This window comes from Lolium rigidum, chromosome 3 (genome assembly GCF_022539505.1).
Source record: "Lolium rigidum isolate FL_2022 chromosome 3, APGP_CSIRO_Lrig_0.1, whole genome shotgun sequence".
NCBI classification, from domain to species: domain Eukaryota; kingdom Viridiplantae; phylum Streptophyta; class Magnoliopsida; order Poales; family Poaceae; genus Lolium; species Lolium rigidum.
The window spans coordinates 60,908,370-60,930,894 of record NC_061510.1 but is presented as its reverse complement, the minus strand read 5'-3'; the positions used below and the strand labels follow the sequence as shown (position 1 = coordinate 60,930,894).

The 22,525-nt window shown below is 45.8% G+C and overlaps 2 protein-coding genes, 1 long non-coding RNA gene and 1 other non-coding gene across 5 annotated transcripts; 1 reads left to right on the top strand and 3 right to left on the bottom strand.

The window, feature by feature from the left end:
• Nucleotides 1–5,713: 5,713 nt before the first annotated feature.
• Nucleotides 5,714–6,884, bottom strand: LOC124696373 (leucine-rich repeat extensin-like protein 3). The gene has a single exon (XM_047229112.1). It carries the CDS (start codon nt 6,778–6,780, stop codon nt 6,103–6,105), a length of 678 nt encoding a protein of 225 aa, XP_047085068.1. The 5' UTR covers nt 6,781–6,884; the 3' UTR covers nt 5,714–6,102.
• Nucleotides 6,885–15,232: 8,348 nt separating this feature from the next.
• LOC124701665 lies at nt 15,233–17,572 on the bottom strand. Of its 2 annotated transcripts, none has more exons than XR_007002158.1 (5): nt 17,222–17,572; nt 16,083–16,234; nt 15,940–15,986; nt 15,726–15,843; nt 15,233–15,634 (listed from the first exon to the last, which is right to left on the bottom strand). It is a non-coding gene; the product is annotated as an uncharacterized LOC124701665 (long non-coding RNA). The 2 variants fall into 2 exon arrangements; XR_007002159.1 differs by having other exon boundaries at nt 15,729–15,843.
• A 299-nt stretch (nt 17,573–17,871) lies between these two features.
• TRNAS-GCU lies at nt 17,872–17,953 on the bottom strand. The gene has a single exon. It is a non-coding gene; the product is annotated as a tRNA-Ser (tRNA).
• A 669-nt stretch (nt 17,954–18,622) lies between these two features.
• On the top strand, nt 18,623–21,078 carry LOC124696372 (alcohol dehydrogenase-like 2). The gene is made up of 10 exons (XM_047229111.1): nt 18,623–18,760; nt 18,981–19,117; nt 19,212–19,267; nt 19,343–19,668; nt 19,764–19,846; nt 19,940–20,015; nt 20,111–20,175; nt 20,305–20,400; nt 20,507–20,668; nt 20,758–21,078. Exons 1-10 carry the CDS (start codon nt 18,724–18,726, stop codon nt 20,881–20,883), a joined length of 1,164 nt encoding a protein of 387 aa, XP_047085067.1. The 5' UTR covers nt 18,623–18,723; the 3' UTR covers nt 20,884–21,078.
• The last annotated feature ends 1,447 nt before the right edge of the window (nt 21,079–22,525 follow it).

The following is a 22,525-nucleotide window of genomic DNA, read 5'->3' as shown; positions in this document are numbered from 1 at the left end:
CCTCTTCAGCATGTTGACGTCTTGGTTGGAGATTTTAGATCTCTCCCACTCAAGATCTTCAGCGGCCATCTTGGACTCTGGAGTACTATGGCGAGTGAGTCGCGTGTGCGGTGGCATCAACGGCACTGGAAAAGCAACGTTCGTGCGTGCGGAAGATCAAAGAGAGTTGGACGCAGGGGAAGTTTTTGCAAAGAGGAACAGATGTGCGGCGCAAGCGAAGCAATGCACCGTTGGATGAAGAAATCGTGTGGTGAAAAAAGATCTTGTAGATAAAAGGATAAAAAGGTATTTTTACTGAGATGGAATAGAACAGACGTTACCGTACGTGCGCCAGGAAAAGCGGAGGACGTGTGTCCCCCACTTGCACGACGTGTCAACGTGGTGGAAACAATGGACCCACAAGGAAGAAAAATCCCGACTATTAATAGAGATGAAGTGAATTTGACTAAGGGAAGCGTGCCGACAAGAAAAATAAAAGAAGATTGGCGACAGGAGAAGTTATTTGAATACTTGGGAGCCTTTGGTCAAATACAAGTTTTTGCCCAAATGCTCGGGGGCTACTTCGATAAAAGTAAAATTTCGAGTATGGCAATATAGAAATTGTGGGAGCCTACAACCAAGCACAGGTTCTTGGCTGTAGCCTCGGGGGCTACTCCCATCGGGAGCGCTGTTCGCGCACCCGAGAGATGAAAAGAAGATCATATCGGGAAATAATGACAATATAGCGACAAGGTGGACTAAAATGTTGAGCCTACAACCAAGCACAAGTTCTTGGCTGTAGCCTCAGGGGCTACTCCCATCGGGAACGCTGTTCACGTGCCCGATGAAATTAAAAAAGAAAAAAGATAAGAAAAGCAAGAGAGTATATTTCGAGTTATAATTAACTCTACATATACTCCCATCGGGAGAGCAATATAAGTCATATTTGACTCGATAAAATGTGCCATTCCAACAGCCGGAAAAGCACTCGACAATATATTCTCAGAACGCCGAAGTTGCGATCAATTTCTGAATGCCGCAAAACTTTGCGAAGGTAAGACCCCAGATCAATTCTGTGAGGCGTGGCGCCGTCTCTGACGTCGGTTTGCTACTTTTATCCGTATCAACAGATATCGAAGAAAAATCCTAACGGACGCGTTAGGTACTCGATAAATTTGACTGGGACTCGACGGAATGGTAAGACCTTAAGCGGCACTCGTCGAAGTTTACACCGAGTATCCCGAAATCATGTCCAGGGACGTGATTTTGAAGTAGGTTTTGCGGATTGCCACTAGAGCAGTTAACTAGTACTCGATCCGTCAGATGAACTAGCCCCAACTACCATTATCCCTGTACAATATAGAAATTTATATGAAGAAATATAGAAAAGTCTAAGTTGTCGAATAAAAATAAACAGTGGAGATTTTCCCTGACTCTACGATTCAAGCAAAATCTCTGGGGCTACTGACATAGGCATCCCTAATGGGCCTGCCGAAGATAGTACCCGGGGTTTATTGAAGGCCCACTACTCGAAGAATAAGAAGATTCGGGAGCCCAAGATATATTAAGGAAAGTTAGAGTTGTAATAAGAAGTGCTATTTGTAATCTGGCGGGATGAGTTAGAAACCGTCCCGGACTCTGTAACTTGTACAAAACGAAACCCTCGGCTCCGCCTCCTATATAAAGGGGGAGTCGAGGGACGAAGAGATCATCGAATCATTGTCTACAAACCCTAGTTTTCATAATCGTCGAGTACTTTTCGGCTGAAACATTCGAGATCTACTTGCCCTCTACTTCCAACTAAACCCTAGCCTACAATTCATAGGCATTGACAAGTTGATACCTTGTCACATGTAGACATGGGTTGACAAAGAACCTTGCGGTCGAGCTAGTGACTAGGGAGGTGACAGCGGCTGCATCACAAGAGCTACGGCCGGCAGATCTCTACCTCACAGAACCAGCAGGTGGCTCACGGCCGGAGGAATCGGAGAGGCGTGCAGCGGCGCGTCAAACTATAATCGGATCTAGACATGGGGACAGATTGAGAGTTGATTTCAATAATTTTTTCTCGAACCTGGTCTACTTTGCAAAAGACACAACAACTCGGGGTGCCGAATGCAATTGCATAGAATGGGACGGTCCCTCTCCATCTGAAGCGTCCAATGCTAGTGAACGGCCACGATGTCTTCGGAATCGAGTAGCACCTAGACCAGCTGTAGCACTAGATACTTTCTCTTCAACATACCTCTCTAAGTGGGGTTGTGACAGAATATTGGTCAAGTTTATAAATCAGAAAATGTGCACCTAAAGACAACCCTTCAGAACAACAACAACTCTAGTCAAGAATGGTGCATAGTAAGTATAATTTTTTTTTTGAAACCGAGGCAAAAGCTTTGCCTCATCCATTAATTAAGAAGAAAGTGCCCAATTTTTAGGAGAAAATTGGGCGAAAACCAACAACACACACTGGACACCCCGGCCAACCTGGCTACCCACACGGAGCACACACGCCAGCGAGAAGAAAAGCCATCGATGAGGATGTCATCGAGCGTCATCATCGTCACTCCTCCACGAGCAAGCGATTCCGACTTCACCTTAAACGACCGCCACCGAGACCCTCGCCGCGAACGACACTGGAGCCAATGTGAGCCTATGCCAAACAGTCGACCCCCAAGCACGTCGAGGAGGAGGCAGCTCCGACTTCAACCGTGATCTTCAAAGGAGAAAGTTGCACGCCTTGCACCGACGCAAGCACCAATCAAGTGGCATCGTTGCCACAAGTCGCCTCGCAGCTCCGACTTCACCATCACGGCAGGGGTGACGAAGGACATGCCGCAACTCCGATCCGCTCACCATTGTCATCGTTGCCACGCAGCCCACGACGCCAACACCAACCATCTTCCACGGGTCCCTCCGACCAAAGCAGCTCCAAATCGATGCCCCCAAGAGGGAAGACGACACAAAAGCGCCGCCACCGACCGATCACGGCGGATCTAGGGATTACGTACCCCGGAGCTTTTCCGGACAGGATGACAAAACATCACCTCGGCGATGCCTTCAAGAAGGAAGCGGCGCCCGAAGCCGTCGCCATCGCCGGCCTCGGCCAGCTGCCGGCCGGCCAGCCACCGAGGGCAAGGCATTAGCCCGGAGCTTATCATGTCATCCTGCTTCAAGCTTCGGCCGGACCACCTCCCTTCCCTCAACCACCATCACCACCACGGCCGCCACACCCAGCCCCGGACTCGCAACGCCGGCCGACCTCCGGGCGCCGGCGAAACACCACCGTCCCCCCACGGCCACCCGCATCTCTTCCCGCAGCACTCCAACACGCCCCTGGATGGGCTGCCACCGGCATCCTCGCCCGCCTCTGAGCATACCAACCGAAGGAGGCAAGCCCCCCCAAGCAGCGACCACCACCCCCGCATCTCCTCCCCGCGCATACCAACCGAAGTATAAATTTTGCTTCCTAGGTTTATTGTAACCAACAGGAGGAGGAACCCCAGTTGTTTTTTCATTAAGGTTGGTGGTGAGTCTCGATCCCTGGCTGTCTACCACAACAACACATGTCCTAGATAGTTAGCCCCAGTGTCTTCCCGTCCTTGCAAGATTTGATGTATATCATTACTAGAGTTAATCAATCGAATAGAATATGGTGCATAGCATAGACCGAGAGGAGAGAAGGCAGATGAAGAGGTTGTGCTCACCAGTGATGGCGAGTAGCCAAAGGACGAGGAGGAGACAGTAACAAAAACAGTGGGAGAAAAGGGTTGGGCGAATGAGCTTAACTTACCCATTTTATTCATTACATGTTGTCGGTTCAGTTTAAGTCTTGCACGGTCCGTAGAAAAAACTGTGAAGAACGTCCTTCTAGTCCACCTGGCACCTAATTGAGGGGCCAGGTTGAAATAAACAACTGTCAAACTAGCTAAATTTTGATGTTTGGGTTCTGTGAAATATATAACTTTAATCCAAATCTGCGTTCTAGAGGACTTAACTTGGGTTGCTGGATTGAATTCCTAACCAAGCGAGCTAGGATCACTTCTTGGTTCTTGTGAAATACTTCCTTCTAACTTTTTAAATATAAAATCGACTTCAGTTTTGTTGGTTGACCTTATTCACAATAGTTGTGTTTTGTGATACTTGTTTTTTCCTCTATCAATAAAGTAATTCGGGACCCAAGAAAAACACTCGTGCAGTTCTTCTTTGCTTAATGGGAGCTGTGGCGTTCAGATTGGGCAAGCAGAGGTTCAGAGGCATCACTTGTCGAGCTGGTTGGGTATAGCTAGCCGTAGCCCCAGTTCACTGACGTTTCTTTCTCCAAACGAAGGGAGAACCCAGCTAGTTTTGTGCTAGCTTGCCGTGCTCGTCGCAAGCTAGATCGCCGTTTCTGCAGGAGGCTGCGAGTTGAATTCTGGGCCAAGACAAGACAAGTCGTGCTCCATTACTTGTTTCTGCCATATACAAGCTGTTCATATAGTACGCTGCGCAGGGCAACTTGCCAACTTCACATGCTTGCTTTTACTGTCGGTATCATTGGTTCCCAGATCTTAACACAGCGCACGGGCTACCAGTGCCAGGGTTTGTAATTGCAGGCTTTGCAGTATCTAGTACTCCTGCAGTACTACATTCATCCCATTGTCCAAACAAGTGAGAATCACAGGTTTATGAAACCAAACAAGTTCTCTGTCAAATGGATATCCCACCATGTCCAGGATTTGAGATGATGTGACCATACAAGCAGGAGCTGGAGGGGAAAAACAGGAAACAATTATGGCGTCGCAGAACACGACGCTGGCATCCATCTCAACAGATCACTTTCAAAAGTTCAAAAGTTGATGATGGCAGGGATAGGAATCTGTGATTTTCAGTTCTTTCTTTCCAATCAATTGGGGACACAGTAAAATTCTTTCATTCCAATGACCTGAGTTGAGCATATATCTCACCTCCAGTTTGACCTCGCCATTCGAAGACCACATGCTAGTAATCCCAAGTGTTCGAATATGTTCCTCCTCCACAGTCTACATCCACCAATGAACCTAAGAAGCACTTAATGTCGACAGCCTGATACTCGTGTACCAATTCGCTGCACGTCAAATCTTCTGAAAGTAGAAATGACAGTGAATAACTACAACCCTGACCAGCAATTCAAATCTTCTGCTTAACTGGCATCCATTTGTCATATTTCACTATCCAGCCCAGTTTTCAGTCAAATTACAAAAGGGAGATTACAATGTGCTGGGCTAGAAAGCAACACAAGAAGCATGATTTGTGTAGTACCATTAACCTAACTTCTAGTAGGAAATGCTATGAGGCGGGGCCTGTTACTGCTAATAGGTCATGCAATTTGTAGTTCGTGCAACCTGCAAAGCCTATTCTAGTCATGATAAACAAATGAAACCCATCATTATTAACAAGAGAAAAGGCAAAAACTAAACGGCGATGTATCACCAAACATCCTTTACAACCCATGTGAGCAAAACTGGATGGCCCATAGCAATACACCAGAAAACAAAACAAATGTCCACATCAAACCAGAAATCGAAGCCCAATTGTGGTCGCCTACTAACGAAATCTATAATGGAGCACAATCCAAATGTACCAATCAGTCAAACAAGACCAAGTCTGAACCTCAATTCAGATATGCACCAAGATTAGATCAGAGCAGCTTCAAAGCTCAAACCATGGGTCACAACAAGGATAAGCTATTGCAAAATATTTTCAGTAGGAGCAGCCAAGCAGAAATGAGTATCATAATCATATAAGCTTTAGATATCATAGTATCATCCATAACATGTCCTAGACAAATTCCGCATATAAAGATTCTAGCTTTGGGTTTTGCCACTACATATTGCATACAAAAAAAAAAAGAATTGGGCAAAGATGAACAACAAGGCATCCGTTGTGAAGCGCAGCATGTTCCATATACACCAGCAAAATATTAAGGTAGGTAAGGTAGAACACGCTAGAAAATAGTAAAAAAGAATAGAGCTTTAGATTAGAAGGCGAAGCAAACACATTGCGGTTGTTGTATGGCCGCTTCGTCTCCTCCCCCTCGCCAGATCTGTCCTAACGCTGGGCCATATCTACATACACATCATCGGAAGCGGTGGCGGCGGCGGGAGGTCACTGGTCGCGGACGCGGGGGCTGGTGGCGGGCATGGCGACGCCGGGCGAGGTGGGCGCCCGCGGCGAGTGGAGGCAGCCGAACCCGAGCGGCGACGTGGGCACGTGGATCGGGGACGGCATCCCGCGGAGGCGGCGCATGTAGGCCGAGATGGGGGACTCGGCCGACATGCAGACGGAGGGGAGCGCCGGGAGGGGGGAGAGGCCGGGCTGGGCTGGCGCCGTCGCCGGAAGGATGGGTGGCGGGCGGGGCGGGGCCAGCGGCGGGGGACGGATGCGGTGGAGACGGGAGGGGATGGCGGAGAGCGGGGGTGGGGGTGGGGGAGGGGCCATGAGGGGGCGTGGGGGGGTTGGGGCGGCGAGGGGGGCGGGGGTGGCTGGGGGCTGAGGCGGGAAGATGTGGGAGGGGGAGCCGGTGAGCTTCTGGACGACGTCGCGGAAGTTGGACTTGTCGATGTTGTAGACGGGGGGCTGGGGCGGGGGGTGGTCGATTGGGGCGGGGGCGGAGGAGGGAGGCGGGGGCGGGGCTGACAACGGTGGAGAGAGGCGGGAAGGCAGCGGCGGCGGGGGAGGAGAAGGTGCTCTGATGGAGGAGGAGGAGGATTGCTTGGAGATCTTGTAGGAGGCTTTGTTGAGGGCTTTGAGGGTGGAGGGCGGTGGGAGGTTGGACTTGTCCATGACCAGACGACGGCCGGCGGAAGGGGGGAGACCGGGACCGGGGAAGAGGGAGGGAGGGAGAGTGAGGGTGGGAGTGGGAGATGGGGGATTTGGGGGAGTGATGAGAAAGAAAGAAATGGGGATGGGATCTTCTGTGTCTTGTGCGGAAGGAAGGCAAAGCAAAAGAGAGAGACGAGTGGGCAGTGGCTGAGTTGATGATTGGATGCTGGCTGCTCACGACTCGGGCCGTCCACCATTTCGGCCCCCAAAACGTTTCCCTGGCCGAGACGCCAATTGATGTGGGAGATTTTTGCTTCCTTTTCGATAGTGGTGAGGCTCATCGTCAGGATAAGTGCGGCATAAACCCGACCGAAATCTGAAACATTGTTTTCGGATGTGCTAGCATCACACTTCTTAATCCATTTTCTGTTAGAGGTCGTTTGATATCCATCATTTGGGCATGGAATTCTAGAATTTATTTTGGAATTCCATAGGTAGGCTGTTTGGTTGCCACATAATTGGGCCGTCATTTCATTTAAGAAATTCAGCAAAATGACTCCATGGGTAAACACGATTTCAAGCTGAGATCTGTCATTTGTGTTTCTCTATGAAAGCCATCTACAAATTCAATATTGAATTCTGCTGTCATTTGCAATTTCTGTGGCAACCAAACAAGTGTCCATTTCTGGAATTACAATGTAAATGAAATGAATACATGTATTCATTTTAAAATGCTACAAATGAAATGAAAGCCTGGCTTCTAAACGAATTCTTAGTTTTATAATCCCACTATTCCAAATAGATGGAGTGTGCATTTTAATCACAAACCAATGCCTTTTAAGTTCAATCACGCGTGTGTACAAAACTATGAATGTACAAAAAAAATGAAGAGCTACGAAAAATATGAATATGAACTTCGACAAAAGTCATACGCCTTATATTTTGGCATGAGGAGTATTTTTCCCTTGATCACCTTATTTAAGGGGTTTCTTAAGCACCGCAAAATCGCCACCTACACCACTTAAGAGGCTTTTCTTTAACACTTTAGGTAGTACCTCTCTTTTTCTCCCTCTGTCATGATGGTAGTTATAGTTGTCATGGTAGTTATAGTCGTCATGGTGGTTATAGCGTACTTCTTTGTCTTCTCTTCGTTCCCCTAACCTGAACCTACTCCATGAAATCGTTGTTCCATGATGTTAGAGGACAAGAATATGTTTTTCACCAAGTCAAGTCAGTAGTTGTGGACACACTTGCCGCGAGTTTGGCTCCAAGGGGTAACTATGAAGAAAATTATATTAGCCATGGATGGATGTAGATCAACTCGGAAGCTACCAATGGCCAATCATGCCTCACATCCATGCACATGTAACTACATAGTGCAATGCTAGTGGCACTTCCATGATACCGCTCACACTCATGTGACTTCCTAAACCAAGGGAGTTCTTGTGCTCGTACAACATCATTTCAATTAACATTGTGCATGTGGTTTGAGAGCATCGGCCGGAAAGTTTGAGTGGTGGCCCTTGACACAAGTTTGTTTGTGCGTTTTTGAGTGGGTTTCATCACTCTGTGGACACTCTTGCCAATATGGTTTGATGTTGACATACTGTGCTGGCCCTCGGTGCATGAGCAAGCGGTATGCACCTGCCATATGGCTTTGTCTCATGAGTCATAATGACATAAATATGTGTAGTGATCTTGACTTCACTAGTTGTAGTTTTGGATAAATTTTATGGATATACTAGTTCCTTGGACCTACACCTCCTCTTATATGTAGCTCAACTTAGGCTTACATCTAAACTTATACACTAGAATATTGTAGAATCTAGTAGGACACTGTCTGAGACTCATGCTCTCTTGCAACCCAACAACAACACATACTCATCGTAAAACCGAGTCTTCCCATTAACACCAAAGAAACCAATTGTAAGGAGAGGACTCCCTTGTACATCCACTTGATACCTCAGGATTCCACACCCTAGCTCAAAAGTCTGTAGTTGCACCTATATTTTCCCCTACAATCAAGAACAACTACAACATAGCTACAACCATCACCTCCACAACAAGGACGAACGATTGCCTGCATCACATTAGCATTTTCCCATCTCTGACCAGATAAGAGGTGCTCATCGACCTCTAGTTTATCTTTGACCCAAATCCAGCACCCCAAACGTATTCTACTGCTACCAGCAGATCAATTGCACCATTCTAACTAGCTTCTTGAGATCCCCACTACTAGAGCAGCAACCAAGCCTCACACGATGCGTCTTGCAGTATGAGGTGGAAACCACCCAGATAGACAACGTGGTGTAGCCCGCGTCGCCTAGGATGACTAATATGCAACCGACGTTGTTAACAACTAGATTTGGAGTTGGTGATGTAGTGGTAGAACAGTGGTGGCTACGGTTAGGAGGAAGAACCTACCTTCGACACAATGTAGTGTTGGGGGGGGGGTGTTCTTAATGGACTAGTCAGTCCCTTAGAACCTAGCCATTGGTAAAACATACTGGCCTTGCATAGATGAATAATTGTATTTTTGGTATTGACCTTGTAATCAAGAAACGAATGTAGTTTATGATGTTTAAGAATTCATTCATACACATCTTAAAAGAAAATTCAAATCCTTTGACTATGGATATTTTTTGAAATGTCCTTTTTCTATTTAGAACTTGTAAATCATATGTTTAGATTTGTCTCAAAAAATATGTAGACAATACTACCTCCATTTCACTGAATAAGGCACCCTCGTTTTTCCTGTTTTTTCTTTGACTAAATATATATGAAAAATTGATATAAAATTATTATCATTAGAAAATGTATTTTAATATGAATCCAACGTACAAATTAATCAAAATTTATTGCTTTAATTTTTTCAGTCAAAGTTCATTTTAAAATACGTGTGCACCTTATTCATCGAAACAGATGTAGCATTTAAGAATAGAGGTAGTTGGTGATGTCTTAGAGTTCGGACACAATCTTAAATGAAAATTTAAATCTTTTGATTACTACTATCGGTTGAAATGTCTAGACCGAGAACTTGTAAATCATAGGTTTAGATTTCTCTTGAAAAATATGCTCACAATATATTGTTTTTCCGTTTTATATACTACATACAATGTATTAAACAGTTGTCAGAAACAGAAAGTGCGACACCATGTCTCGTCGAAAAGGTCATCTATCTGTAACGTGGAACTGTGGAATGGGTAGAAATATTACACCCTCACATGATGCAAAAAAAAAAAAAGCCAAGGGGCTTGCTGACGAGTGATGATCGTTCTGTTTTAAAAGTCGAGCCTAGGAAAATCAAACCAGGGAGGTAGTTTAAGTTAAGTTAATCACCGTCGCGGAAAACAGGCTGTCCAGAAGAAGAGCAGCACCGCATTGAACCGGGGATGTTACCGTACATAGAACAGGTTCAGAATTGTGACTAGTTGTTTTGCGCATTGGACATTTCGTTTCCTGTAGACTGTAGTGGCACATACTACATGTCGTAATCACACGGTGAAGATATGAAGCACACGATTGAGGGCATGCACAACGCTCCACCGTGGACGGTCGCTCCAGCTCCACACGTAGGCTCGGGTGGTCCAAATCATCTCTTCCTTACACTTGCAGACTAAAGTGGTCTCCTGCAGGAGATCCTACCTCTCCACTGCCTAAAGTTGAACTAGTGAGAGAAAGTGAGGCGAGATAAGAGAGATGGTGGGCCGGTGGAAAAGAAAAGTGGTGAGATAAAAGATGCTTTTGGTCAGGTTGTAGGGTCATTATATGGGATAGTTTGGAACCGTTGTGTTTGATGTCTACCATTTTATATATTTTTGTTTCTTACGTGGAAACTGGGGCAGTAGGTAGATGCTGCTTCCCTTGTACATGCCCTGAGATTGATGAGTGGCAGCAAAGCAAGCAGAAGCAGCACGCCGCGGAAGCCGAAGGTGCATTGCCCCAGAAAGAAGTAATCACGGCGGGCACACAATCTGCACGCTGGACCACGGACCCAAAAAGAGCAGTCCAAGGAGAAGGAACATCAACCTGCTATCCATTCCAAATTTCCAATTCCATCCTACGCTGGAGGAGAAGAAAAGATGTGTCGTGCAAAAGTGGGGCGAGAAGCGTACGTAAAGACGAGTCCCGAGAGATTGCGACGAGTAGGCGATTAGCCTCTATGTGAATATGTAATCTGGTGGCTGTTTTCTTTAAACTCCAGTCGCTTTACGGCTGATTTTAAAAATAATAACGACAGCACGCACGGCACGGGAAGCTGCTGCTTTGACCGAAAGCTTGTCTTTGACCGGACAAGGGCAGAAGCGTCCGGGACGGCGAAAACGACGGGCACGCACGCTCTTGGTGTTTATCATCACGGCGTTCAGCATGAGGCTTTGATCTCGTGGGTAATGTTGACAGTAATCAATAGTAGTAATCACTATGGCATATATCCATAGACTGTTAAATTTCTGGAAACGCGTCATTGTCAATTTACACTCGTAATATTTCCGCACACACCTGTCACCTGTGGGTATGACAATTTAGTCTGGTGCGCAACTTGACACGTCCGGTGAGTTGGCGCTTGGACGCATCCACACTTTAGATTGAGAGATATTTTTCGATAAAGGGAATATATTAATATCAAGAGATACAATTACACCCAGCCTCTGCAACAATAAACCACCCTAATGGCACTACGGATGCACACAGTCAAAAAAGGAAAAGAAAACTAAGAAACAAAAGTCCCGCTACAGTATCTCGGGCCTAACAACAACAATACGTCCACCGCCATGACAACACTTGAATTACAGACTCTTCAAAAAACGACGCCTCCAAGAAGGGAATAGTGCTCAAACACCGTCGTCGCCCGATCAAAGATCTTGAGTTTTCACCTGAAAATAGTCCCCGCTCTCAAAACAATGCCTCCACCAAAGTCATTGTCAGGCACAACCAGTTAAGGACAGACCTTAGGTTTTCACCCTGAAAGGTAGGACTCTGCACTTCACCTGTGTTGTCGCCCCACTTTCATACCGCTGCTGTGAAGCCCGGAACACCAAACAAGCCCCTCAACAGCGCGGAGACTTGAACCTCCCTTAGCTAGTCCTCCCCTCCTGCCTTCATGAAATTATCTTCTTCCGACTTTCATCATGGATCCATAGTCACTTGATGTCAACACAGAAAAAGAGCTTCGCGCCGCTCCCTCCAGAACCAATCGGCCGGAATAAAAGCATGGGTGCGCATGACCGAATACCTCCGATCCAGCAAACTCCAGGCAAAGCACTGTTACATTCGCCGGCGGAGCCTTCCGGAACTCAACCCCCCAGCCAGATCACGAGTCTAGACCTCCGGTAGGTCCTCATCTTCACGCAAGAGAGGCCCTAGGACCGCAACCTTTATTCAGGTCGGACCCACACGTCGGCGACCATCCCGGGCTGGCCAATCCAACCCTCCACCGCGACACCATCGTCGGCTTCCATGCTCCTCCATCTCGCCGTCGGATCGCGGTGATAGATCAAGGATCCACCACCACCAACCGCAGGCCGACCCTCTCCGGCGAAGAAGAGGGCCACCTCCTCTGTCGAACCCAAGGCTGCTGCCCCGGGCGCCCTCGTGTCGGGAAGAATCCCGATCGCCTCCACGCACCGACGAGAGGCGGGGGGGGGGGGAGGGCACGGCGCAGACCGAGGGCCTGGCCGCCGCTCACCCAGCCCCTGCCGGAGTGCTGCGGGGGAGAGCCGATGGAAGGAGGGAGACAGGCCGCCACCACCCAACCCACCCTCGCCGGCCGGTCCGCCAGGGGATAGCCAGCGGGAGGAGGGGGCCGCAGCGCACGTCGCCCATCCATCCGATCTGCTCCTGCTCCGCCATGCGTCGAGGAGGTGGGATCCGGCCGCCGTTCATCACGCAGCGACGAGGAAGGGCCCCCGCTACCGCCACGCCCCGAGGGTCTTTGCCCCGGCGGCGGCGGTTAGGGTTGGGTGCGTGAGGATCTGAGGAAAATTTGATGACTTCTAGATTGAGAGATATGTCCCGCCTTTTCCATTTTTTAGAAAAAGTGTTATGTCCCATGTTGTATCCTAGTTTTTTTCCCCATAGAAGTGTAGTATCGAAGCCATAATTTTTTTTGGGAGTGACTAAAGAGCAGCTGACTGTTTTTCAATTCGTAAACAGACACTTTTCCTGGACCAATCAAATGAAGCCAGCTGTTTGTTTCAATTAACTAAGAAACACTCAGTTTATGAAAAAAGTGTCTGTTTTCGGTACCTGAAACGAGACACATTTCAGTTTGTGAAAGGCTTTTGAGTCCCGATTTCACCCTCTGTTTTAACACCCTACGAATCAGCCCTCTACGTCTTTCTCGCATTACAAGGCCTAGAAAAGACAGTTGTCCGACCTTCTTCACCAAGCAAAGCACCTCAACCACTCCTTCCAGCCATTCATCTCGAGATCCAGATCGAGAGAAACCTGCCACCCAAAACACAATCGACGGGAGAGAAGAGCAACCACCAGAGAATGAGAAAGGAAATGAATTTCTCCAAGAAACCATACTTCCACGTGAAGATGCTTCACACCCTCAGGTAAATGGTCCTGATCGAATGCGCTCATTGAAAAACACAAAAGAATTCTCTATCAAAACTTTGAAAAGATTTAGCTAGCAGTATCGTGTTGATGTCTGTAGGTGTCGAAACTAACACTAATTTTGATGCAAACTCTTATCCAAGCCATTTTCACCAGAACATGTAAAATTACTTCCTGCGAACAAAACTGAATTACTGAAACTACGGGAATAGCTTTGGGAACATCTAGCTAATTTTGATGCAAGCTCTTATCCAAGCTTTACACCAGAACATGTAAAATTACTACCTGGGAACAAAACTGAATAGCTGAATCTACATTAGCTTTCGGACCACTCCAGCTAATTACTGAATCTATATGATAAATGCACACTCATATCCAAGTCTTACACAAAAGAACATGTAAAATTACTACCATAGCCTTGGGACCAAACTAAAGAGTTTACACTGATCCCTTTAGGACTCCTCAAGCCGAAAAGTGTATTCTCTTGAGGAGTTTACACTGTATGACAACTCCTTCCAGAAAAAGAAAATTGAAAACTTGATGAATAAAGTAGCACTAATCAAATGGAAGCTGCTACAGTTTGTTACGGGCCAAGTTGGAAAGCATGAAGTAAATATACTTTACTATATGCCAGCTGCACCCAGTCGTGCCACATCACATAGAAAGAGACATAATCACACACGCGCGCGCACACACACGCGCACAGAGAGAGAGAGAGAGAGAGAGAGAGAGAGAGAGAGAGAGAGAGAGAGAGAGAGAGAGAGAGAGAGAGAGAGAGAGAGAGAGAGAGAGAGAGAGATACCTTGAGGAGGATTGCAACGGCTGACAGAGACTAACGACCGCAGTTGTAGGTCGGCGAGAAACTGGGTTTGCAGGAATGCGGATCGAGAAATTGAGACAATGAAAAAGTGAAAAACTTACAAAATCAATATCATTAAGAGAAAGAGATAAACGCAAAATGAGTGACTCGAGAAACCGAGAAACCGAAGAAACGCAAAATGAGTTACTCAAGAAACCGAGAAATTGAAGCCGAGAGGTTTTTACCGAAGAAAAATGAGAGACTCGAAACTCGGGGACTAGAAAGACTGAACATGACTTCGAAGGATCGAAGAAAATAAGAATGAGATTGACTCGAAAACCGAGGGACCGAGAGAAACCCATTACTCGAATGAGTGACTAAGAAACTCAGGGAATAAAAACACTGAAAACATAGGAAGGATGGAACTATGGAAGACATAAACATAGGAATGAAAGATAGAAGACATAATGAGATACTGATGGACCGAAAGACTGAAGATGATTGAAAACTGAATAGACAGAGAAATGACTGAACACCGAAGAATTGACTGAGAAAAGACTGAACAGAAGACTGACATAAACTGAAAATAGAGTGATTTCATGTCCAGATAATAAGCAACTGCTTGAATACTGAGATAAACTGAAGAATCTGAGATTTCGAAAAGCTGAAAAGATGAGATTAGGAAAATCTGAAGAAAATGATCAAGGAAGAACATTAACTGAAGAACTTGAAAAGATGAGGTTAGGAAAACCTGAAGAAAATGATCAAGGAAGAACATTAACTGAAGAAGCACTATGACTGAAGAACTACAAAAAAAGAGTGAAATGAAAGAGAAACTTCCAATGAAAACTAAAAGCCGAAGAAGATTGAACTGACATACTTAGAAGAGAAAGATATTAACTAAAAGACTAAAAGACATGAAGACTGAAATAAAAAAGAGGACAAATGAACTGAGAGGCTGAAACAACTGCAAAATGAAGAAAATCTTGGAAATCAACAGTGACTCCTCCTTTACCCGGGCTTGGAACCGGCTACGCAAAAAATATGCTATGCGTAGGCGGAGTTACCCACCCAACATAAAAATCACAAAGTAAAATTATTAAAGAGAAAATATTCAAGTAAGATGCCTGCTGATTACAAAGTATTACAAGAAATCAAAATACACATTCCGAAAGAAAACAGACACTAGCTGAAAGTAATGATAGGGGTTTCAACAGCAGTATCTCCTGATGAATCACCACCAAGTTCAATTCCTTTACTGCTCCCTACATTATCGCATGGCGTAATTTTAACCATGATCATTAGCATTCGAACTGAGCTTAAAAATGAAAACATCACCACCTTGCATGTTGAAATCAGACATAAACCTATCCCAATCGGGACCAGATATGCAGGTCATGGTTGCAAACTTCAGGTAAATATATAGTGCCCTCCATTGATCTGATCCACTCCGTGCATTGTGTTTGTTTGGCAGTAAATATAGTTCGACCTACCACTTATAAAACATGGGACAATCTGTACATGAGAAAGAGAGAGAGCATGTCAACACCAAAAAAAAATTATAATTAATATATAAAAAATTAGTCAAAGGAAAAGAGGAACATACTACCGTTGATGAAAGGAAACCCGCATGTACTTGTGACTCATACCATAGTATATCTTTAGTAAAGGAATTCTCAGCACCACAATACCCAGCAGTACTTTTGTAAAACAGCACATTCCATCTTAAAATATAAATATATATATATATATATATTAGAAAAATGGTCACTACAAAAATATTATGAAAACTAGAAACTCATGTGGTTTAGTTTACTAACCCACTTCATGTCCACAATAAACAATGAAAATCAGACAGGTAAAATGCCTGAAAGATTTACAAACACAAAAACGAAAGCCATGTCAATAACAAAATCTGCATAACTAGACAAAGAAACAACTAACAAAAAAATGAAGAGAGAACCTCAGAAATGAATAACAGATTTGCAAAGAAGAAGCTGGGGAGGACTTTATTCAACTACTCATCTTCTGCTGATGACGGACATTGTAGGTATGCATCTGTTAATATAGAGCAGCATACTCGAGTGGCCACTGTGTGCTATGTGATATCTGCACCTGCAGGTAGGTGTAAATAGCATTCAAATGCATACCTCTGGAAATTACCATAATGCCAAAAACACATGTGCAGTGAGATAGCCTGCACAAATTATTACATGAATAAAATCATATCTGAGACAATCATACTGATGACATATTCATTTGTTGCAGGTAATCTGAAGAGATGGTTGACCCTGAGAGATGGTTGAGTCTGAAGCAGTGGAAACTAGCCTACACACGCGCATGTATGAACATTGGAGGGAGGCAATCTGCTAACTATCTGATTTCACAAAGTGGGTTTCTGCCAACGCTAGTTGAAACATTGCTATAGAAATGAAGGGAGACCTAACAACCAACGCTGCCAATTCGTCGTGGATACTAAAAATGAGCACATCTGGAAATCTCCAACCAACAACACAAACACATCAGATGAACTTCCGAGCACTGACGAAACTACATACCACCCCCCAACCACAAACAAAAATATCCTGATTCTCAAAAAAGCACTACAACACCAAACTAACAAATCATCATGGTTTGCTTAAAGTGAGCACACCTGGCTACATCAAGAACAAACACCACTAACTTAAAGGTGAATTTCAGAGCACTGACCAAACTATCAAACTACACAGCGCCCCCAAAACACACAAAAAACTTGAATCAAACAGAGCACTGCGACACCAAATCATCCTCAATAAACGACACGAATCATCAAGAAATCTCTGATGCATCTACGAAACAAATACACCAAAACTTCTGTGAAATACAGTAATCAGGGCTACTCCGATTCAATCAGTTGGCTAGCCCGTTGCTCTATTGGCCGAGAAAACTCAATCCGTTGCCTAGCCCGTTGCTCTATTGGTCGAGAAAACTCAATAGTTGCCTAGCCCGTTGCTCTCGGTCCGATTATGGCTCAATTGCTTGAGATCGAGCCAGGAATCCCTCTATTCCAACTGAAATCTACAACAACGAGCGCACGACAAGTAAAAGACAAGAGGAAATTACCCTTCTCGCCGCCCACGAACTTGCCTTGCGCGCTTGAGAGCGCGGACCTCTTCCCAGATGCACGGCGAAGAGCACGGACAACATCGTTCCCCATCTCCGGTGGCGGCGACTGCAGCCTCAAACCACCACGAGACAGCGACCGAGAGTGACGAGGCGTCCCGCGTGACCTGCCCCCACCTCCGCCGGGCGAAGAGGAGACGCCATCCACGCACCACACACCCCATCAGCAGCAGGACGAGGAGGATGCGGCGAAGCCACGCCGCTGTCCGCCATGGATCCACCTCGGGGACGCGAGGACAGAGACGACAAGAAGCAGGGTGGGGGGAGTAGAACGAGACAAAGGAGCAGTCGAGAGGCTCCGTTCGGACAAGATAATTAAATGAAAAAAAAAATGAAAAATGAAACGGGGGACTGCTAACGGAAATAACCGCGCGACGAAAACCCAAAACATAACAGCGTTGCGCCAAGATTCGCAAATGAATCGTACGGTCCAAAAAGTAGCTGTTTGCCAATTGAAAAACAGCTAGCTGTTTGTTAGGAAATCTGTTTTTTTTATACCGTATTTCTATTTAGGGGGAAGGGCAACTACTGTACATTAGGCTGCAATCTAAACAGGGAAATAATAAATTTGGAAAAAATCAAAAAGTGAACGACGCCTGAGAGATTCGAACTCTCGCGGGGAAACCCCATGTACTTAGCAGGCACACGCCTTAACCACTCGGCCAAAGCGTCGGTTGTGTTACAAATTATTCGGAATCTTTAATAAAGGCTAACCAATGGGCTTAAGTATGGCCCAAACAACACAACCCATACGCCACATGGTTTAACTGGGCCGAGAGAACTTGGCTACAAACTGTCCCATGGGCTTAAGGTTTCTTTAGCTCGGAGTGGGGACTGACCCAGCTCACCAGTATTCGAGCTTACCTTAAGTTTGTCCAATTCTTTTATACAAGCACAAATCCTAGTTAGATGTAGAAGTCTAGAAGGGCCGCTGGGCAGATTGAATCATGGCAAAAACTCCCGAAGGTCACGGCGTACCATATTCGGTGCACCGATTGCCATCACACATTGCGTCCAATGCACGAACTGTCTCACTGTCTCACTGTCTGCATTCAGGCAAGGAGCAGCTTATGCTGACTTGTGTAAATTGCTCCCATCTTCTTTCTTTGTCGCTCCTTCACTGATGCTGTTGGAATGGCTTATCATCACTGTAGTCACATAAATTCATCATTTCGTAATCAAGCAATTAACGCAAAATGACGTGGCCGCATAGACGACTTCTGTTTATCTTTCAGGACTGTCGGCGTCAGCTAGCTGTCTTGGGCCAGGAAGTTCGATAGAACAGATAATAACGGAGCAACTCAATTCCATGGCCATTCAGTTTGATCTGTCGCACTGCGGCCGGTCTGCACCTACAAGTACTACTGCTGGCTTGGTACTTGTGGCTCGTGAATCAGTCTAAAGGCTCGACACTTTAAAAAAAAAAAAGGTCTCAAGGCTCGATGGCGGATCAGGGCCTCAGCCCTATCCATTGCATAGGTAATTAGAGGGAATCGACAGTACTCCCTTAATCTCATAAAACTTGTTTTGATTTTATTTAAATTTCGATGATCTAGATACATCTAAACGTTAACAAACTTGGGAAGTCTCGAGGAGTAACAGCTAGTGTTATAGTCTCTAACCAATGCCATTCTCGTCGGCATGCTCGAGCTGTTCTTGTTCTACCGATGCTTAGTTAATTCTTACTCCATCCATGCAGCGGCGGTGTGCAGAGCCAACGGCGCGCCGCTCGTCGTCGAGGAGATCGTCGTGGATCCACCCAAGGCCTACGAGATCCGCATCAAGATCATCTGCACCTCGCTCTGCCACACCGACCTCACGTTCTGGCGCGTCAAGGTACGCACACGCTAGCGTCTTCACGTCGGAAGATGTATTCAGAAGTGCTGTTCATACTACTTGTTCACTAACTCGATTACTTTCAAATTCGTAGGAAGATTTTGTGATACCACCACTGTTTCCAAGGATCCTAGGCCACGAGGCCTACGGGTAAGTCACTTGTCGAGCCATATTTTGTAACCAAGTCATTTCTGTGTCTGACTGGGCGGTGCTCGATAGGTGCAGGGTGGTGGAGAGCGTCGGGGAACACGTGGAGGAGTTCGTCGTGGGGGACACGGTGGTGCCGACGTTCCTGGGGCAGTGCGACACCTGCTCCAGCTGCGCGTCGAAGGGGAACAACATGTGCTCCTCGGTGCCGTTCGCCGTCGGCCCCGGGATGCGGCGGGACGGCACCACCAGGTTCAGGGACGCCCAGGGCGAACAGCTACACGACTTCCTCGCCGTCTCCAGCTTCAGCCAGTACACGGTCGTCGACGTCAACCAGGTCGTCAAGGTCCACCCGGACGTACCGCCCAAGCTCGCCTGCCTCCTCAGCTGCGGCGCCGGCACCGGTGAGCCTTGCAATCTATAGCTAGCTAGCGCAGCCTCCAACACCACAGATATCTTGGACTGGAAACTGATAGCACATCGTGGAGTCGAATGTCAGGGGTAGGAGCTGCATGGAGGTTGGCCAAGGTGGAACCTGGGTCATCGGTGGTTATCTTCGGACTGGGAGCGGTCGGGTTGGCGGTAAGCTGCTGCCTGTGACGAATGATCCCCGAATTTTAGATTCCAGTTGATTGGTGCTGAACTTGCTGCGGCGAACAACTTCTCGATGTTCAGGTGGCGCAAGGTGCAAAGATGTGCGGAGCAACGAAGATCGTCGGTGTTGATCTCAACCCTGCGAAACAGGAACTTGGCAAGTCTTTTGTTTTTTTGCCAGCAACGAGCTAGGGAAATCCTTTTGATTACTTTCAAGACTGAAGGAAAAAACAAAATTACTGTCCACTGCAGGGAAAATGTTCGGCGTGACAGATTTTGTCAACCCGTCAGAACTCGGCGAGAGTTCAGTCATCGAGGTAAAGGACCAGGCCCAAGATCAATCTGGTTCAAGAACGGCAAAAGGCAGCGTTACCGACAGGCGACAGTATATACTCTATCTGACTAACTCATCGATGCATGTCCTACTAAATGTTGCTGAACTTCAGGTGATCACTGAGATGACGGACGGTGGCGCCGACTACTGCTTCGAGTGCATCGGTGTCGCGGCGGTGATGATCGATGCCTTCAGAAGCGCTAAACAGGTCTCTCTGACCCTTCCACCGCGATGCAGGTGTCGCTTTTCAGATGAAAACTGCAAACCGCTTCAGATTTGAGAATAATGGCATCGGTGTGTTGTCTCCGTCGCAGGGTAAGGGCAAGACGGTCATCCTGGGGATTGAGAAGGATGGCAAGCCGATCTGCCTGCCGTCCATAGAGTTTCTATTCGGCAAGTGCGTCATGGGATCGCTCTTCGGGGGTATCAAACCCAAGACTGACATCCCAATCCTGGCCGAGAAATGCATGAACAAGGTCATATTTGTGTGTGTTTCAGTCTTTCAGATGTTATCGATTAGAATGAACTCGAAAACATATGCTCAGTAGTGCTTGTATGAATGCAGGAGCTGGAGCTGGAGAAGCTGATCACGCACGAAGTAGCCCTGCATGACATTAATACGGCCTTCGACCTGCTCGTGCAGGGAAAGAGCCTGAGATGCATCATCTGGATGGACAAGCTAGTGGTGTGAAGAAACAGTTGAAGAATATGGGTTCAGAATCGGCTGATTTGATGCAGCGACCGTATAAATTGTGTTGCTTACTTTGCTACAGCAGTTGTGTTGCCTGTTCCGTTTCGCCGGTGTCTCTGAAAATAGAAATCACACGGTTATCATCATGAATTGGTTTGTACTACCGTCGTTCCATATTAACCGTTGCATTTATCTGGATTTACATGTATCACCTTGCTTGCTTCTTGGGAGGTAGGGAATGAAAGAAATGCATGAGTATTCAACAACAAGCATGCCCCCCCTACGGTTGTGCTAGATAGAATTAAGAGTGAAGCCCACTTGTGGGTGATCGCGGACGTTAAGAAGTTGAGTGAAATAATGTCGGGAAAGTGATATCATACCGTGCATGTGTGCCGGTTGTATACTTTTACTAGATCATGAAAGCGCGCGTTGCTGCGCCCGTTCATCTTGTTGAAAAAATAATATTTATAATTGAGTATATACGAACAAAATAAATATCTTAGATACATAACCGGTTCAGATTACACACTTTGTTCAAGTTTACTTTTATATAGAGTTGTTCAATTTTGAAAGCATAAATTGTGACAATGATTTCTGAGATGAGCTGACCTGCGTTGGCTCCATCCGATCAGAGACGGACTCAAAGAAACACGCGCGTACGTGAAAGTTGTCCATTTGCGCACCGTAGGAATATTACGTGGACATGCCGGCCGGAAGCTGTTGCACGCATGGTTTTTTTTTCCTGATTTTGGAAGGACTTAACTATAAAGTAATTGTAGGACAGGCATCCTTTATTTGAAATGCATGTTAAACATATTTAAAAAATTTAAAAAAATATAAATAAAAATTCTTTGTGTATACCTTGACATGTTACGTGCTCATAAAGTTGTTTCAGCAAAAACCGATATGTTTTGTGCCCTGTGCGAAAAACACAAATTTTTTGTGCTAAAATAGTCTATTTCTCGAATCATTATTTGTCTTTTTTACACAGGATACAAAAATTGTCAGTTTCATGTGAAACTTTACGCGCACACATAGAACATATCTCTCTACATGCTAATTTTTTTCCCTAAATTTTTTTGATTTTTGAAATATGTTTTATACATATAGGGTGCATATGCACCCGAGATCAGTTTTGGTTTTCCGTTGTATTAGCTGCTTGACACTTTTTTAGGATCGGAGTAGTAGAAGAATCCAGAGCGCTCCCAACTATCATTTTGAGGAACCTCTGCATCATTTCGCAGATACATGACTGAAGGTTTCTTCAAAACCTCCGTGCTTTGCTACAAATGTAATTTTGGGACAGCTTGAAGATCTCTGGAAGCAAGTATAGCTGTGTACACACAGCACAAGAACCAAGCTACCAGTAAATTTAACAGTAGAAATACAGGTCAAAACTATTACAAACAATGCTCCTTTAACTTCAAGTTCCTCCAAAATCCTTGTAAAGCTCCAAATTCCAATCAACTACGTGAATCGTGTATAACTCAGTATGGAATATGAATATATAAACTAAGTAATAGGAAGAAACAAATCTTCTCGAACAAGAACTAAGAACATGTAATGAGAACAGGTGAAACAATGCTGGCATGCAAGAGTTGCTTAAAGCTGAAGTATCAGCACACACGAGAAGTTTCTAATG